The sequence below is a fragment of the Andrographis paniculata genome, unplaced genomic scaffold, assembly GCF_009805555.1.
Source record: "Andrographis paniculata isolate CXL003 unplaced genomic scaffold, ASM980555v1 Contig33END, whole genome shotgun sequence".
In the NCBI taxonomy this organism is placed as follows: domain Eukaryota; kingdom Viridiplantae; phylum Streptophyta; class Magnoliopsida; order Lamiales; family Acanthaceae; genus Andrographis; species Andrographis paniculata.
This window is the reverse complement of record NW_026137566.1, coordinates 693483-711260: the sequence shown is the minus strand read 5'-3', so window position 1 is coordinate 711260 and position 17778 is coordinate 693483. Positions and strand designations below refer to the sequence as shown.

Below are 17778 nucleotides of genomic sequence, written 5' to 3'. Positions count from 1 at the left end.
ATTAAATATATTTAAAATTAATAAATTTATTAAAAATAAAAACATAAGGAATAAGGAAGGAGTATATACATTCTTAAACAACATTCCTAATTGAATTACTGTTAAAAAATAAAATCCCAACTAAACATATTATTTCTATTTCTATATTTGTACAATTCACCCTTTAAGCAATCATTTTCGTAATTTACATATAAAAGCCCACCCATAATCTGGCCCACAAAGGGAAGCCCAAAAGATTTAAACGACACCGTATTATCAAATTCCAATTGTGCCCTTCTCCCTGGTAACCTCAAAAGCATAGGTCAGCCGGGAAAACCAGAGCTCGAGCACAGCCTTCTCCGCAATCGACAGCACTTTCCAATACGAAAATGGCGTTCGCTCCCCGAATTCTTGCCAGATCCGCTCGTCAGGTCTTTCTTCTGATCTATCGATCGCTTCCAATTTGAAGTCATTTAATTGCGTTGATTTGGTGGCAATATTCTAGGGCTTTTTTTTGGTTGTTTTTCATTTTTGATGAGGTCATTTGTGCCGCGATTGTATCTGCTCGATTTCATTTTAATTGAAGTTTTGTTGATATTCTCGGATTTTTTGTAGGTGTATTCTGGTCAAAGCGTTCTTCGATCGGAGTATTCAATTCCGGCGCGATCCTTCGCCAAAGGAGCTGGAAATGAGCCCACTGGGTTAAAGGGTGATGGTGAGCTTCTAAATCTGTTACAAAGCTTCTTATATTGTTGTATTACGGTTCAATGTTTTATTTTATTTTTTTTTCTATGTCGATTACAATCGTTGTACCGTCTGAATATGAAGGATTTGTTTGAGGAAATTCCCTGGGGCTAAAGTACATTGAAGATATCTGTATTTCTATTATTCTGTTTAAACAATGTACTAAAGGGAAATGTTAATATTTTGTGAACATAGAGATGCATGTAGAGATTGAATTTTAAAGAGCTAAGGATTAAGTGATACATTGAGTTTTCAATGGTTTACATTTGAACATGAGAGTGTTTTTGGTGGTTGTATATTTTGGGATGTTTTGGATTTGAATTTATATATATATATATAAAATAGGTGATGGATTTGATATTTTAAATGAAAAATAAATATTAGATGTGGTGTTTTGATTGGAAAATAGGTTTGAATGCAATTCCTTTTAGATTTATATATGTGTATTATGTATATTTAATAGTATTATGAATAATCCTCAAATGAATTTGAAAATACAAACAAACACTTTTATGGAGTACTATATATTTGGTCAATGAGTATGTTGGAATTGGAAGGGATAGAAATGTTAAAAAGACATAAATTTGAGTCTTGGAGTTTGATCAGTTCTATGACTTGAGCTGATAGAATGGCTGGTGAAATGATGCTTGCTAAGAGTCTGATGTGGGATCATAGGAAATAAGGTGAAAGAGTGATTTTGCTTAATTGGCAATGGTAATCGTACGCTACTTGCAAGAGAGTGCATTATCTTGAACCAATTGTTGATGCAGATGGAGACTTTTATCATCATCTAAATCTTTTCTCTACTCTATGGATGACTTCAAACTAACATGGTGTTTATCACTTATTAGATGTTATAATATCCATTGACGAAACCTTAGTATATGACCAATTTATGATCTGTTGGTATATTATCTATTTCCTACTTTAATTAGATCACTTTCCAATTGTTATGGTGTTGAATGTATAGTCAATAGGGGTAGATAATATATGAGTTTGTATGTTGTATTTTCAACTAATCTTTCATTATATATCTACTGTAATTTTCTTCCTTCAAAAAATATTACATTGTTTATCTATTTCACATTTGGTATATTACATACAAAGTTTATTTTCCACTCAACATTACATCAAATGTTATTTAGTCACATTAATCAAATTTCAATTCAAAAATTTATTATTCCCAAAACAAAACCTAACCAATCCTTGTACTTTTTTGGAAAAGGAAAAAAAAGTTCACCTCTCTTGAAACATCTCTTGTGCTCCGACGAAATATGTAATATCATTCATTCGCAGAAATGATGAATGCCTGCACTTAATATATATATATATATATATATAAAGGAAAATGCAAACACAAATAATGGTTTGAGATGTTCCAAGTAGATATACTTATGCTAAAAAATTGAGGCATTATTGCTCCACTGAATATAAGTGCGGTTACTGTTATTGCTTATAATTTGTTTTGTGCTAGTTCTGTTGTCATTCCTACCCATTTGTAGGGTGACTTAGTTTTGTGGCATTGATGATGAATAGCAATATGTTTCAAGCTTTATGTGAACACAATTGAAGTGTGGGCAATATGCTAAGCTTTTTCCAATTAACATGATGCATCATTGACATTAATATAATAAGCTTCTGACTATTGTCTTTTATTCTGAAGAATTGTTGAAGGGTATATTTCTCGAGGTTAAGAAGAAGTTTGAAACAGCAGTGGGGATTCTCCGAAAGGAGAAGATCACCATTGACCCTGACGATCCGGCTGCTGTGAATGAGTATGCAAGAATCATGAAGACTGTTAGAGAAAAGTAAGATACAATATTCTGAAAGGAAATCTTGTCACTGTGACACTTTTTAATATTCAGCATCATGCTCACGCTTATTTCATTGCCAGTAATATTTTTTATATTTTTGAATTAAATGAAACAATGCCCTTTGTTTTTGTTTCCTTTTGGCAACATATCATTGGATCTGTTAAAACCATACAAGTCTTATTTAGCATCCATTACAACTGTATCTGTGATAAAAAATATATATATTATGATGCTTGCGCCAACCATTGGAAAATTTGATTGGTTTCACTTCTTAATTTTTTATTATATTATTATTATTATTATTATTATTATTATTATTATTATTATTATCATTATTTTGTGTTACTGTTCTATACAGTTTCCTTGTGTATTTGGTGTTTGTTACCCTTCTACTTACTGTTTTCATGTAATGTTTTCTGTGCATTAATTGGTCCTCTCGATTAGTATTTTCCGCTTCTTTTGTTTATTAAATAAATGCCTCAGACCTCTTCTATATATAATTGCTTGTAATTGTTGACCTAATTTGTTGTTGATTTCTGTGCTGTGAACTATGATTGCAGGGCTGGTCTTTTCTCTGAGTCACAGAGGATCAAATACACTATTGTCACAAAGACCGACAATATCCCTGATGTTCGATCCTACCTGTTAGCATTGCAGGACATAAGGGAGAAGTATGTTCTACACTTGGTCAATGCATGTGTGTGTATTATATAGATATATATATATATATATACATATTTCAGGAATGGTTTTTGTTTGGTTTTTAGTGTGTAGTTAAATATTTTCTCAATACCTTCGTGTTTTTTTTTTTTTTTTTTTTTTTATAATATATGGCAGGAGGGGCCTTGTTGATGAACTAGGTGTGGAGTCTATGATGATGGATGCAGTGGACAGAGTCGAGAAAGAATTGAAGCAGCCTCTTATGAGAAACGACGAAAAGGGGGTCAGTCTCCTCAAGGCAGAGTTTGATAAGATCAACCAAAAGTAAGCACCCGGAAGTAAAAAATAACATTTTATAGAATGCACAAGTGCGTTTGTTTAGTGTTTTTAGTTTTAAGATATTTTTCATGTTAAGTAAGAAGAAGCCTTTGACTTCTATCAGTTTATAAAGTATATATACTATATATCTCGCGTGAATGTGTATATATTGTACTTTTTAGTGATATTAATCAAAAAGCATGAATGTTTTATTTTTTTTGGGTGAAACACCCCCGATTCTATTGTTTCTTAACTTGTGATCATGTATAGGCTTGGCATCCGTCGAGAGGATCTCCCCAAGTATGAGGAACAGTTGGAACATAAAATTGCAAAAGCTCAACTGGAGGAGCTGAAGAAGGATGCTCTTGAGGCCATGGAAACTCAGAAGAAGCGGTACTGCTCTTTTTTCATTGCCAAATTTTTTAAACTTTTGGTACTATTTGTCGCGTTAATTTTTTCAAGAAAAAAAAAACACATTTCTAAAATTTCAAAACCCTCAATATTTTTTACAATATTACGTTAGGCTCTTATCTTCTCTTTGTGTCCTGCGAAACCTTTGCAGGGAAGAGTTCCAGGATGAAGAAATGCCTGAAGTGAAGTCATTAGACATTCGGAACTTCCTCTAAATCCGTAATGTCCAATCTATCTCATTTTCTACTTCCATTCCGGCTTTTTTTAGTTCCATTGTCACATCGTCGCGCCTCTGCTGATTCTGAATCTCCTACATTTGTTTGCGTGGAGCGACGAAAAAATAAGAAATCATATCGTTTTTAGTTAATAAGAATGATCATCATAGGTAGCTAGCGCGCCGCCGTAATTTTGCCGCTGGCATAATACTTTTGAAAAACCTGAGCATTCGATGTTGTTTGGATGAATTTGTGTTGAATGAGTTATATGCTACTGTGTATTTTGTACGTCTCAAGTTCAGCTTGCCTTTTATTTCTGTCTGAATATATCATTTTTGTTTTGATCCACATATTGCCCATAGTTTTATGTACTCGATAGTTTTAAATGACTTGTGCACCGTTGGATATGATTTTTTTTCTTTTTATTTTTTTGGTATCTTGAGTTATGAAAATCTCATAAAATAGTGAAAGGTTTAGATAATTTGCACTCTGCATAAGCTAACACATTTTTATTCAGTTGATACTATTCACTTTTTTAAAAACATTACATCAAATATATATATATATTTTTTTTATAAAATATCAAATCAAATATTAATTTTTTATTTTATTTTATTTTATTTTTTAAACTTTCAAATTTAGAAAAACCTCGGGAAAACTCCTGTCTAAATAGTAGAAACGGATACATTATTATTTTTTATTTTTTATTTTTATTTTGGTTTCAACTAAAAGTAAGATTTTATTATTATTTCTATTTTATTTAAAAGTATCTATTTTTTATTATAATAAAAATAAGTATATTAAGTGTGATATTTTCACTATAATAGAGTAGAAAATAGAAAATAGATATTTTTGGATAAAAATTGTAAAAAAGAAAATAAATAATCAAGTATTACTATTTTTTAATTTATCACAATAATTCAAATAAATACACAAACTCAAATGAACATTTTTGTCCGGGAGATTGACTAATGGTGTGGAGATATCCAAATAAAAAAAGAAAAAATTAAACAGTGGGGCCGAGGGAATAATAAAATCAGTAATTTTATTTACTTATTGGGTAATTTTGGTGTTGTCATGGCAAGTAAATTAATTTTAAAAATATAAAATAAAACATTTAGGGTGTGTTTGTTTGGGGGTTTGGATTTGGAATTGGGATTTGAATAGTAAAAATGTTGAATTTGAATAGTTGCATGATGTCATATAAATAGGCGTTGTGATGTTTTGAATGTAAAATTAATTTTTAGTATAATATAAAAAAATAAAAAAATATGTATTTTATTTGATGTTTTTGGGGGAAAGAAATTGGATGAATAGTTTAAATCCAATCCAATCCCCAAACAAACACACCCAAAGGATTTGTTCCAAATCTTATTATTCATTCAAAATTTTCTTTTCAAACATATCAAAGAAAATATCTATTTTTTATTTTTTATATTATATAAAAAAATAATTTTACATTTAAATATCCTAAAAAGAAATAAAAATGTTCTGCTTCAGTCATCATTTGATCGAAAAGTGATAAAAATAAAAAAAATATATATATATGGCAAAAAAAATAAAAAAGATTTTTTTTTTTTTTTTTTGGACTGAAAATGAAAACAAAAAATGATAGGAATAATAAGTTTGGATGACATATGAATGGAGTAATATTTTTTTAAATGTTAATAGATTAAATAAATAAAAAATCCGTGTCAGTCAACTGTCGGTCAAATAAATATAATTTTAAACGAAAATAATAATAGTAATATATTTAAATAAACATTGGTAGTATTTATTTTCAATTAAAAAATAGGGCTAGTATAAATTTTCTTTATAAGGTCAAGTAGCCAATAAGCAGCAGCCTTGTTCCTCCTCCTCCACCCATTGTTCATTGTTCAAAGTCGTGTTGTGTGTTGCACTATTGACTCTGTTCTGCGTACAATGAACTTCGACGACCACATACTAGAAGTCCTCTGGTCGGAGGACCAGATTTCCCGGCGAGTCTCCGACCTTGGCTCCCAAATCTGCGCCGACTTCCAGTCCCGCAATGAAGTTCCTGTCCTCGTCGGCGTTGCTAACGGAGCGTTCGTTTTCCTGGCCGATCTCGTCAGGAAGATCCGTTTGCCCCTCACTCTCGACTTCGTTCGCGTCGTATCCTATGGCATCGGCACCGTTACCAGTGGCATCCCGAAGATCATCGTCGACCTCAAACTCAACGTCCTCGGGAGACACGTCGTTCTGGTATGTCGTTTGGAATTGTGTTGATGATTTTGGTGAAATGCAGTCAATTGAGATTGATGATCGAGTTCCTATTTGCGTTGAACGTGTTTTCGTTGCACTGCTTTCAAACGTTGATTGAGGAATTTCCAACTGCTTATTAGAAACTACATTTCTGCGTGGAGATAGGAAACCCTAACTTTTGTAGCGCCAAATTGAAATCTGAATCTGGATCGAATATTTGTCGGATATTGATCATTTTTCATGTACGAGATGTGGAAAAATCGAATGAAATAGTTACAAACTTTTAATGAATGAAGAATCAAATCAGAAGAAATGATAATCTGTAACTGAGAGATCATCCTGATTCCTGTCTTTCCAAACTGAATTCTTCAAAGTTGCACTGGTACAGTGGAGATATAGTTATGCTGCTCCCGAGCAATCCTATTCACATTTCTGCCGTTCCAATTTGTCGTATAGGTTGAGGACATTGTAGATACTGGAAACACTCTATCAATATTAATCCAATACTTGAAATCTAAAGGTGCATCTTCCATATCTGTGTGCACTCTGCTCGATAAACCTTCAAGGCGAAGGGTTCATTTCGAACCAGAGGGTGAAGGGAAGTATTACTGTGGCTTTGAGGTACTCTCTTCCTCTTGCTATGGGTTTTAACGTTCTACGGTTATTCAACGAGCTTTTTCGAACTAATTACTGATTCTTGTTATATATGCATGAAGCGGGCGATTTCAGATTTTGTTCTTATTGGAAGTTTTTGTCTGTTATCTCTTAATGATTGGAAAAGTACACTTCGACTGGCACGATCACGCAATTTATGTTAAGATATCATCCTTGTATTCATTTTAGTGTTAATTACTGCCTTGTTGTTACTTGTTAGAATAATTTATATTCGACTTAGATAAAGATCAAACTTGGAAGTCTTTCAGATTATAAATCTGATGCCATTTGTTTTTTTGTGGCAATTTCATTAACAGCTTATTTACGGTAAAGGTACACTTTTTATTCGTATGATCATTTTCTGTCTTTATTTAGTCCCACAATGGTAAGTTTGTTCAAATGATGGGTAATGGTTTTTATCACATGAATTTGTTTGGTGGGATTAGATTCATTGAAATGAACGTATTCAAATCACGGGACTAAAGTGATTCTAAATCAGCATATTAAAATCGCGGTACTAAATAGGGACTCACACTTTTTCTCGAGTAAAATCATGTTTACATTCATAATTGGCAGTGTAAGCCATCTTTTATATCATAATACAAATCTTCAATATCTCAGTACAGTGTAGTCTTGAAGGTTTTTAAAGTTTCATACATATTACTTTTGGATCGAAACTTTTATGTGCCGCCTGTTGGATCATGTCCGGAGATGGCCAAATTATGTTTGGAATTTGAGATGAACTGATAATATCTACAATGGCAGTGCCCGGATCAATTTGTGGTGGGATATGGGCTCGACTATGCAGAGCTCTACCGGAACTTGCCATATATCGGCGTCTTGAAGCCTGAAATATACAAATGATTTCTTCTCCATGGCTTGATTCACTGCTGCTCCTTAGTTAAAGCTGTAAGTTTTCCTGTTTTTTAGTTGCTGATAGGTAATATTCCCTCTCAAATACTTAAATGCATCAAAGTTATGTTTGGCTTTTGAATAATTTTGTGGGGATTACATTACATTTCCATTCTGTTGCTTAGTTGTTCCTATGTTCGAATATCATAAATAAATAATGGCGCGATCTTTTAGTGTTCAGATTTTTTTCGGTTTTTCTTTTTATTTTTACCCACACAAGCACGCACACGACCCACCCGCGGGGATTTTCCCTAACCCAAATACCCATATACCCACCCAGGATCGAATCCAAAATCTAACCTAAAGCGATTTGAATATTGGACGAGGGATGAAAACTATTTATTTGTCACGTAAAACAGAGAATTCAATTAAAAATACTAAAAAGAATAAACTAATAATACAACAATATGGATTGGATAGATATAAAGGAGACTATATATGCTGGTGAAAAATGAAATCATGACAAAATGATTTAATAGAGGGTGTCAGTGAACTAAAAATCAATGAAAAATATTTTCATATTTAGGTGGTGATTATTTATATTTTTATTAATAATTTCGATATGATTTTCATGTAATCAAAATAATATGTTTGTAAAGAAAATTGTAAAGTTGAATAATAAAAATAAATAAACATACAATCATGTTCTCAAATATTATTATCTTTCTATTCCGCATAACACTAAAGAGAAATGAAAATAAAAAAAAATAAAAAAAAAAAATTACTTTTTAATTTTAAATTTTCTTACTTTCTTGGGGTTCTAGATTTTGAATTGGAATTTTGAATTGGGATTTGAATAGTAAAATTTTTGAATTTGAATAGTTGTATGATGTAATATAAATCGGTGATGTTTTGAATGTAATATTGATTTTTAGTATTAAATAAAAAATAAATGTTTGATTTGTTGTCTTTTAAGAGAGAAAATATGACTTGAATAATATATTTAAAGTCAATTTCCAAACAAACACACCCTAAATAGACCATTGGTGTTTCTGAAAACGTAAACAATCACTGGTATTATTTTTCAATTGTAATTTTTTATAAATAATAATAAACAATACAATTTATTTTTTTACAAAAAAATAAAAAGTAAAAAAAAAAGAAAAAAGAAAAAAAGAGAGTTAAATATTCAAAAAAATCACAATTCATCCCACAACACATCAAAAATCAATCTGAGCCAATGAGTTGGTTTGTTTTTTAATTTATGTATTTTTTATATCAATTATGTTGATAATATAAAAAATTATATTTTATATTGAATTGTTATTTTTTAAAAAATAAATATTATTATTATATTAATATATATGTATTATATTTTTTAAAATAATATTTATAAAATTTGTGCCGCCTAAAATACTTTGTATGAACAAACTCTATCTATTTTTATTTGTAATTGAGCTAGTATATTTGATTGTAATTTTAAATTGAAATTAATAATATTCATTACAATTTTATTTGTAATTGAGCTAGTATATTTGATTATAATTTTAAATTGAAATTAATAATATTCATTACAATTTTAATAAAAATATAATATATTTTTTATTTAAATAAAAATTTAAATTAATTTCAAATTTAAGTATCTATCAAGTGATATTATTGTAAATATATTTAATTGTAAAATATTTTTATGAATGATAAATAAAAAATAAATAAATGAATGTATCTGTACGATGGAATGAATAACATAAAATAGATTCATATTCTAAGACAAATGAAATATAATATATATATATATATATATATTAATTAATTAATTAATTAATTATATTGTGTAATGTATCCCTGACCTGATCCATTTCTCTCTTCTTCCCTAAAACCCAAAACCCCCAAATCACAGCCACTGACCATACACACCAAAGAAAGCCATTTCCATTTCCATTTCCATGGGGACAGCAGTAGCAGCCAAGGCTCTGTCCTTCTCTCTTCTCTCTCTACCCAAACGCCTCTCCTTCACCCGCCCACTCTACTACCCGCAGCCGCCGCTGCTGCTGCGTTCCCGTCACCGCGCAGGTTTCCCCAAATTCAGGCCGCTATGCACCGCCGCAGAACCGGCCGTCGATGAAATTACGGCACTGGAACCCTTGAAACATTCGATTCTACTGGAAAGGCTTCGGCAGAGGCACTTGAAAGAGTCCTCCCAAACGCCGAACACCACATCCCCATTCAGCCTTCCGAAGAAGGCCAAGTATGGCGAAATCGAGGGTTCGAGGAAGAAGAACAAGGCCTCTGTGTCGGCGGATAGCTTTGAGGAGTTAGGTCTGAGTGAGGAGGTGATGGAGGCCTTGAGAGAGATGGCAATTTCGTCCCCAACTGAGATTCAGTCCATTGGCATCCCCGCAGTCCTCCAAGGAAAGAGTGTGGTGTTGGGATCTCACACTGGCTCTGGCAAGACTCTGGCTTACCTATTGCCTCTTGTGCAGGTTTATTGATCTTTCTGTTCATCTTTTTCCTGGATGAATCATCGTTGTTTGTGTTTGGATAATTGAATTTGTTCATGGTGATTGTTTAATTTGGTTGATTGTTTATTGATCTTTCTGTTTATCTTTTTCCTGGATGAGTTAGTGTTGTGTGTTTAAGCAATTGAATTCCCTTTTAAGCTGGTTTTGTTCATGGTGATTGTTTAATTTGGTTGATTTAGTTGTCTTTCTGATACGTATTTCAAGATTTTGGCTTACATATTACCCCATTTTTTCTGGATGAATCACTTGTGGGATTTGATTTTAGGTTTTCCTATTCCAACCTTTTTTTCCCCGAAACACCAAATTAGTCACCTATTTTTTATTTATTATACTACACTAAAATTAAATTTTAGATTCACAACATCACATCAATACATATTTATATCGCATCAAACGACTATTTCAATTCAAAATTTTACTATTCAAAACCAAAATCTTACAAGTAAACACACATTGTTCTTTTGTTTGAATTATGTGTGGTTTGTGTTTTGATTGAAATCTCTTTAAGGTAAAGTTAAGCTTTGGATTCGATGTTTTAAATAAAAAACTAGGTGTTGAGTGTCATTTTATGAGTGAAAAATAAGCATTTGACGGTACTGATAAGATCGTTGATATTTTTAGAAGACAATTATTTTACTTTTATAGAATTAATTGTGCAATATATATGTTGAAAATTGTTTGATTGTGGTTTGAAATTGATTTGAAATGGAATTTTGATTTGAATTTTTGTTTAAATAGTATTTTAATGTGATATTTTATTGGAAACTGTACATGTAAATAGTGTTGATTTCAGTTTGAAATCACAAAAGAACGGGCCAATTTACCTGTTGAATGTTGTCTTTTGAATGAAAAATAACCATTCGATATAACTAATGAGATGTTTAAGTGGCAAATAGGTCTTGATGTTGTAGGAGAAATTATTTTTTTTTAGTGTATTTCTTGCTTTGGATTTTAAATCTTCTTCTAAATTTAAAATTAGGTATTGTATTCAATGTTTTTGAATAAATATTTTAGATTTTATTATTTTTCCGTTGTTATGGAAATAGCCATTCGTCATCTTTTGAATGGAAAATAAGCATTGGATGTTAGAGATACGAGGAAGATAGCCGTTGATATTTGTAGCTGAAAATAAATTTACTCTTGTAGAATTAGTAGTGTGCAAAAACAAGATTGAAGACATAAACGAGCACATGTTTGAAATTAGCTTTGTTCATGATGTTAAGTTGGTTGATTTAGTTTATATTCTCGAATGATTATTTGTTCTCTGTGGATCTTCCCTTTCAATATTATTACCGTTGTTGGTGAAACTGTTATTTATGCAATGTTCTATCATTTTCCGGAATAGTGATTTGATATTTTTTGGTTTAGCTGCTGCGAAGGGATGAGGAGCTCCATGGTATGCTGATGAAACCGAGACGGCCTCGAGCTGTTGTATTATGCCCGACTCGGGAGCTTTGTGAGCAGGTTATTCTCTTTACAATCTCTTTAACGACGTAATCGAACATCTCGTCATTTTGGCTGAAACAGATGCATATGTCTTCAGGTGTTCCGTGTCGCCAAGTCGATCAGCCACCATGCACGGTTCAGATCGACCATGGTTAGCGGCGGCGGTCGGTTAAGACCCCAAGAAGATTCCTTGAACACCCCGATCGACATGGTTGTGGGGACTCCGGGTCGAGTTCTGCAACATATAGAAGAAGGGAACTTTGTTTACGGTGACATTCGATACTTGGTAATCAGTCTCAATTTCCCGTCTTTTTTGGTTTTTCTTGAAAAATATTGAAGTTTGGAGATTACTATGTTACAAAAAATGATGATCGATCTTTTCATAGGTCTTGGATGAGGCGGACACCATGTTCGATCACGGATTCGGCCCCGACATCCGTAAGTTTCTTGGACCGTTGAAAAACCGTGCATCTAAATCCGATGGTCTTGGATTTCAGACGGTATTAGTCACTGCAACAATGACAAAGGTATGCATGAAACATGCGCACGATTATACGATGAATGATTGACGATGTTTTTAAAAGTAATGTCATTTCATTACTTGAACTTCTGTCTCGTTGCTGTCTGAGAATTAAAAAGTTGCGACGCATTTTCTGCAGGCAGTGCAGAAGCTGGTCGACGAGGAATTTCAAGGTATTGCACATTTGCGTACTTCTACACTCCATAAGAAGATCGCATCGGCTCGTCACGATTTTATCAAACTTGCGGGTTCGGAAAATAAGCTGGAGGCCTTATTGCAGGTCTACTATTTTCCTCTCTTGCTCGAAAATCACTTTCGATAAAAATTGATTCGATTTTGTAATTACAGGTTCTCGAGCCGAGCCTGGCTAAGGGAAACCGAATAATGGTATTCTGCAACACGCTGAACTCCAGTCGAGCTGTCGATCACTTTCTCAACGAAAACCAAATCTCTACTGTGAATTACCACGGCGAAGTGCCGGCAGAACAAAGGTGTGCGTGATTCATATCTTTCGATCCCCTTCTTCTTACATTTTTCGAATATCGACTCAGATCTACTTACATTTTGTGGTTGATACAGAGTCGAGAACCTGGAAAGATTCAAGAGCGACGACGGAGATTGCCCGACGTTAGTTTGCACTGATTTGGCTGCAAGAGGGTTGGATTTGGACGTCGACCATGTCATCATGTTTGATTTTCCCTCGAATTCGGTAAGCTCGCTTATCACTTTCGTTCTTGTCCTTTCTCGTGCTCGTTTAACTGCGTCGAATGTGCGACTCATTTTTTGTTCTCGATCTGTTTAGATTGATTACCTCCACCGAACCGGAAGGACTGCTCGAATGGGCGCAAAAGGTACTAACACGAACTACATCGAACGAATTTTGCTTTCGATTTGACATCAGCGTTCTCAGTTAATCTTGAAATAACGGCAGGGAAAGTTACGAGTTTGGTTGCTAAAAAGGACTCGATTTTGGCCACCCGTATCGAAGAGGCTTTGGCGAAGAACGAGAGCTTGGAGTCGATCTCTTTAGACAGCATCAAAAGGGATATCGCCCGATCGCATGTGAATAAGCAGAAGGAACGAAGTGATAAGATCGTAAAAGTCTCGAGTCCGAAAAACAAGTCACAAAAAACAACCGAACCCCGCGGCAAAGCGGCGATCTCAAAGAAAACTTCATCTGCCAAATCGACGAAAATGCGAGCAACTCCCGACGCTAAGAAGAAAGCGATTGGAGTTATCAAGACGACGTCAAAGTCGTCGCGCTCCGGCGCTTCAAAAAGCTCGTCGTTTGGTGGCAGAAAACAATCAGAAAGTCGAAGCTCGGGAGCTGTTAGATCGAAACTTAACGTCGTTGGATTCCGGGGCCGCAGCGCAGTAAAGTCCCGTTGATCGATCGCTCGATGATACATTATACGTACATCGTATCGATCGTGTTATTTATATTTTTTACCGTGTAAAAGCATCGACTTAGCATATTTTTGCACCGTAAATTACAAAAAATCACGAAAAAGATACATTTCCTACGGTCGTAAAGTCGAGAGCGTTAGCGATCATCACTTCCATGGAAGCGCCGGCAGGGCTGTCCGATTGCTCGACCCCGGACCAACGACGTTCCCGGCGGAATCGTAGATGATGACACCTGAAAAATCGGGGAGCTGGCACTTACCTCCCATGAGTATGTTCTTCTTCCAAACCGGGTTTCCTTCACCGCTGTAAGTGATCGGGTCGACGTCCTCTCCGAATGGGTAACCGATGATAGTGTCATCGGAATTGAGTTCGATGACGGGTTCCTGGGTCCCGTAGCCGTCGTAGCACGCTTTCCATCGACGCCAGCGGCGGGAGTGGCTGGCGCACATGAAGAGGGCGAATCCCGACAGGAGGAGGGTCCCGACGATGACGGCGGCGCTGGCGCCGGAGAAAGGAAGTGGGCGGTGGTTGAAGAAGAGGATGTCTCTTGCCATGAGGTGATGATGTTGGAGGAGAGTTGAGAGTGTGGTGTTTATAGGGATGGTTTTGTATGTGATGGATTTGTTGTTTGGTTCTTTAGTGTTTTTGGTGGGTCTTTGTGGATTCAGTTGATTTTTAGTTGGTTATGGTTGGTTACAGGTTACTTGACCTTCTTGTATAAAATTTTGGGTTAGATCTTAGTCATCAATTTAATAAAGTTATTTATAAACTCTTTCTTGGCATCCAATTTTTTATTATTATTATTATTTAAATTTATTTTTTTATTTTTTTTTTAAGTAAAAAATGCATTTTTTTAACCTTTTCTCTTAAAAAAATAAAATTTTTCATTTTTATCTATCTTTGTAAAACCTTGGTCAAATGAGACAATATTTTTTTTGGGAGATTACCTATGTGGCCAGCTAGTACAATAATCTCCAGTCTCCGTCACAGTACAATAGTGTTGTTTACCATTTTTATCTGTTTCAAAACAATAGTTTTATTTTTATAAATAATCATATTACCATAAAACTATTCATACTTTTTCAATTTTATTACATAATTGCCACTATTTTTTACACTAATAAACTCACAAGAGCAAAAAAGTTTTTTATCCGTACTTTTATCGACTATCAATATAATATAATATTTTTTAAATCTCGTACTCAAACCAATTAAGACTATAATTATAGAACGGAGGGAGTATCATATTTTTATTGAAGGAAATAATGCTCTATTCATATAGCGTTTTTTTTATGACAGTTTTTGGATGAAAGATTTTTTTGCATTGGTACGGATAATTATGTCAGAAATATAAAAATATATAAAATATATTATTTTGGATTGAATATTTGATTTTTTAATAAAATTTTAATTTTTTATAATTATTATTGACTTTTTTAACTTTTGTATAAAATATTGCATTTTTTATTATTATTTTTGGAAAATTTGAATTTAAAATGAGCGTTGGGAGAGCCGAGGGAATGTATTTTTAGAAGAAATAAGTCACTATTTAAATAAAATTTCAAAAAATATCATCCAATAAATACCCGTCTTGAATTTAATTTTTATAGTATGTGGGCTATTGCCTATTGGGCTCCTTTTTGGGCCTAAATTCTAACGGCTGAATTGGGCCGTTCATAGACTCAAGCTATAAATTCTCGCTGCCTCGCAGCGTTAGTACAATCGGCATGGAATCTTCCCGCAGAATGCTTTCCCGTACTTCGATTCCTCTCCGAAAGTTGCTTTCCGAATTCCATTTTGGAAGATCTGCGGTGACAGAATCTCCGGTGCTGTCGAGATCGTTTACGAAATTCTCAACTCGCCGTTGTTGGGTGGAAAGCAGTCGTTTCAGTCGCCCTACAATCGCAATTTCGCCGAATTATTTCGAGTTTCTACGAGATTGCAGGAGCTACAGCGTTGATGCGGATAAAGAAGTGGATAGGATTAACCTCAAGTTCGCTGAAGCTAGGGAGGAGATAGAGTCGGCTATGGAGTCCAGAGAGACCGTGTATTTCAACGAGGAAGCGGACTGTGCTCGTGCAGCTGTAGGTGAAGTGCTTGGAATGTATGAGGATTTGTTGAAGAAGCTTCCCGAGACTGACAAGGGGAAGATACAGAGGGCGATGGGGCTCAAGATCGAGCAATTGAAGGCTGAGCTTGAACAGTTGAATGAGTAGTGAGGTTAAGGAAAATTAAACAGCTGATTTTATTTTGTATTAGTTGAATTTGGGCTTTCAGGAAGCCTTATTCTCTTTTGGTTTGTCGATTACAAAGTATTGAAGATCTCTGAGGGTGATATCGGAGCTCAAATTAATTGAATAATGGAAACGTTAATTTGACATTATGCACTTGAGATGGTTCCATTTTGTTGCTGGAATTTACACATTTCAATATCTTTACTGTCCAATCGTCCATTGACGTAGGTGATGCTATAGAAATAGGGGTTTTGATGAAAACTTCAGCTATATCATCATTATATGCACAAATTTGTAGTGTAAGGAACGCCACTTTAATCCAATTTGCAGGACTTGCATTTTCTGGATAGTTTGGATTATCATGGTGCATATTATTCATAGACTTTAGGTTTGGCGATCTTTCATGCCACATGGTAATCTACTCAATTTGATTTTCAGTTCATAACTTAATATACTATGGATATGATATTTGGAAGCTGCTCTTTACGATCATTCGTTCATGCTGATTCTAATATGGTTTTACGGAAATGAAAATCTTGATGGCATCCTCTTCTGTGCATCTATGTTCTTAATTTTTGGCTGTTTGAAGAAGATACAAACAAGAAACAACGAGAAGTTCTCTGTTCTTTGTATGTGCTGAATTTAAATGCAAGAATAGAAGTTTCTGTATTTTATGTTAAACTTGGGCGCAGCATATCATTTATCATTGATTTCACCGAAGCCCTCAGTATGAGCCATCTAGAGTTTCTGATATTTTCTCTGTTTTATTTGGTGTTACTTTCAGGATGTTTAGTAGTTGGTGTTCTAAATCTGTTGTCTTAGGATGTTTAAGGATGTATTGGAATGTGTTTAGTGTTTCTTTTTATTCGAAGTTATTATTGCTACGATGAGTTTATATTAAGTTATGTTATTGGATTCCAAACTGTAGACTATTATCTAGTTCTAATGCTTCGGTGATTATATATCTCGAGAAGAAATAATTTTGGAAGGATATAGATCACATTGATGTAGCTTGTCTTCGTAAAGGTAGCAAAGGATAATTCTGAGATTTTCCCTTTGATTCATTGGAGAATTAATACTCCAAAATTATGATATCGAATTAGGATTCGAAGGATGTATGCCATCTCAGCATTTGGGGTTTAGGGTAGTAAAGGAGTACATGTAAATAAGATTGCTGTGATAAGTTGATGATTAACCTTCTGTTAAGAAGGAATCTTCAAGCTTTTCAGAAATGGAACCAACTCGGAATTAATTTATTTGGCTCTGCATTGTTAATATAGTTTTTGATGAGAGTATAAGTGCAATGAAAACTGCAAATGCATGCTATTAACTCATCTGTGGTTTGCCTGAAGGCTTTTTAATGTGGTTGGGGGATTCAGACGAAACTTTAAACAAAGTTGTAAGTTTCTTTCTGATTGTCTGGTTTTCTGCTTGAAGTAATTTTGTTTTTGGGTTTTCCTATTAGCTCCAATGCAGGTTTGGCACGAGCAATTTAAAGCTTTTTCCGACTACAATAAAGGGGTTGGAAAGATTGATGAGAAATCGGGAGGAAGTGGTTGCCTTGAAATTTGAATGGTGGAAACATACGATACAGACAGAATCCAAGTTTATGTTCAAGTATCCGTAAGTTCTTCGACTAATCCCTCAAATATAACTTCCTATTTTCTACTGAAAGGCATTGCTGGACAATAGTGAAACCTAGAAATTATAGTTTGTTAGCTTATATTGAAAACCACTGTATCAATCACCTTTGATTAAGAATCTAGTGTAGGACAACCT

General features: G+C 34.0%; 5 protein-coding genes across 5 annotated transcripts; 4 read left to right on the top strand and 1 right to left on the bottom strand.

Moving 5' to 3' along the window:
* The first annotated feature begins 254 nt into the window (after positions 1–254).
* LOC127248328 (probable ATP synthase 24 kDa subunit, mitochondrial) lies at positions 255–4429 on the top strand. The gene is made up of 7 exons (XM_051270614.1): positions 255–410; positions 595–694; positions 2387–2531; positions 3098–3208; positions 3375–3521; positions 3786–3908; positions 4078–4429. Exons 1-7 carry the CDS (start codon positions 369–371, stop codon positions 4139–4141), a joined length of 732 nt encoding a protein of 243 aa, XP_051126571.1. The 5' UTR covers positions 255–368; the 3' UTR covers positions 4142–4429.
* A 1538-nt stretch (positions 4430–5967) lies between these two features.
* Positions 5968–8110, top strand: LOC127248332 (uncharacterized). Its single transcript, XM_051270618.1, has 3 exons — positions 5968–6364; positions 6821–6985; positions 7784–8110. Exons 1-3 carry the CDS (start codon positions 6065–6067, stop codon positions 7880–7882), a joined length of 564 nt encoding a protein of 187 aa, XP_051126575.1. The 5' UTR covers positions 5968–6064; the 3' UTR covers positions 7883–8110.
* A 1615-nt stretch (positions 8111–9725) lies between these two features.
* On the top strand, positions 9726–14537 carry LOC127248324 (DEAD-box ATP-dependent RNA helicase 39). Its single transcript, XM_051270610.1, has 9 exons — positions 9726–10353; positions 11761–11856; positions 11936–12124; positions 12225–12365; positions 12498–12638; positions 12707–12849; positions 12938–13067; positions 13161–13209; positions 13290–14537. Exons 1-9 carry the CDS (start codon positions 9817–9819, stop codon positions 13745–13747), a joined length of 1884 nt encoding a protein of 627 aa, XP_051126567.1. The 5' UTR covers positions 9726–9816; the 3' UTR covers positions 13748–14537.
* Positions 13912–14319, bottom strand: LOC127248334 (uncharacterized). Its single transcript, XM_051270620.1, has one exon. The coding sequence runs from the start codon at positions 14317–14319 to the stop codon at positions 13912–13914; it is 408 nt and encodes a 135-aa protein (XP_051126577.1).
* Positions 14538–15489: 952 nt separating the features above from the next.
* LOC127248333 (embryogenesis-like protein) lies at positions 15490–16148 on the top strand. The gene has a single exon (XM_051270619.1). The coding sequence runs from the start codon at positions 15493–15495 to the stop codon at positions 15979–15981; it is 489 nt and encodes a 162-aa protein (XP_051126576.1). The 5' UTR covers positions 15490–15492; the 3' UTR covers positions 15982–16148.
* The last annotated feature ends 1630 nt before the right edge of the window (positions 16149–17778 follow it).

Bases quoted from the DNA above. Each gene is read 5' to 3' on its own strand.
- LOC127248333 (XM_051270619.1), top strand. From the start codon at position 15,493: ATGGAATCTTCCCGCAGAATGCTTTCCCGTACTTCGATTCCTCTCCGA.
- LOC127248334 (XM_051270620.1), bottom strand. From the start codon at position 14,319: ATGGCAAGAGACATCCTCTTCTTCAACCACCGCCCACTTCCTTTCTCC.
- LOC127248328 (XM_051270614.1), top strand. From the start codon at position 369: ATGGCGTTCGCTCCCCGAATTCTTGCCAGATCCGCTCGTCAG. The intron at 411-594 runs GTCTTTCTTCTG...GATTTTTTGTAG, and splicing joins TTGCCAGATCCGCTCGTCAG to GTGTATTCTGGTCAAAGCGT. The intron at 3,909-4,077 runs GTACTGCTCTTT...AAACCTTTGCAG, and splicing joins ATGGAAACTCAGAAGAAGCG to GGAAGAGTTCCAGGATGAAG.
- LOC127248332 (XM_051270618.1), top strand. From the start codon at position 6,065: ATGAACTTCGACGACCACATACTAGAAGTCCTCTGGTCGGAGGACCAG. The intron at 6,365-6,820 runs GTATGTCGTTTG...TTTGTCGTATAG, and splicing joins TCGGGAGACACGTCGTTCTG to GTTGAGGACATTGTAGATAC. The intron at 6,986-7,783 runs GTACTCTCTTCC...CTACAATGGCAG, and splicing joins AGTATTACTGTGGCTTTGAG to TGCCCGGATCAATTTGTGGT.
- LOC127248324 (XM_051270610.1), top strand. From the start codon at position 9,817: ATGGGGACAGCAGTAGCAGCCAAGGCTCTGTCCTTCTCTCTTCTCTCT. The intron at 10,354-11,760 runs GTTTATTGATCT...TTTTTGGTTTAG, and splicing joins ACCTATTGCCTCTTGTGCAG to CTGCTGCGAAGGGATGAGGA. The intron at 13,210-13,289 runs GTACTAACACGA...AAATAACGGCAG, and splicing joins TGCTCGAATGGGCGCAAAAG to GGAAAGTTACGAGTTTGGTT.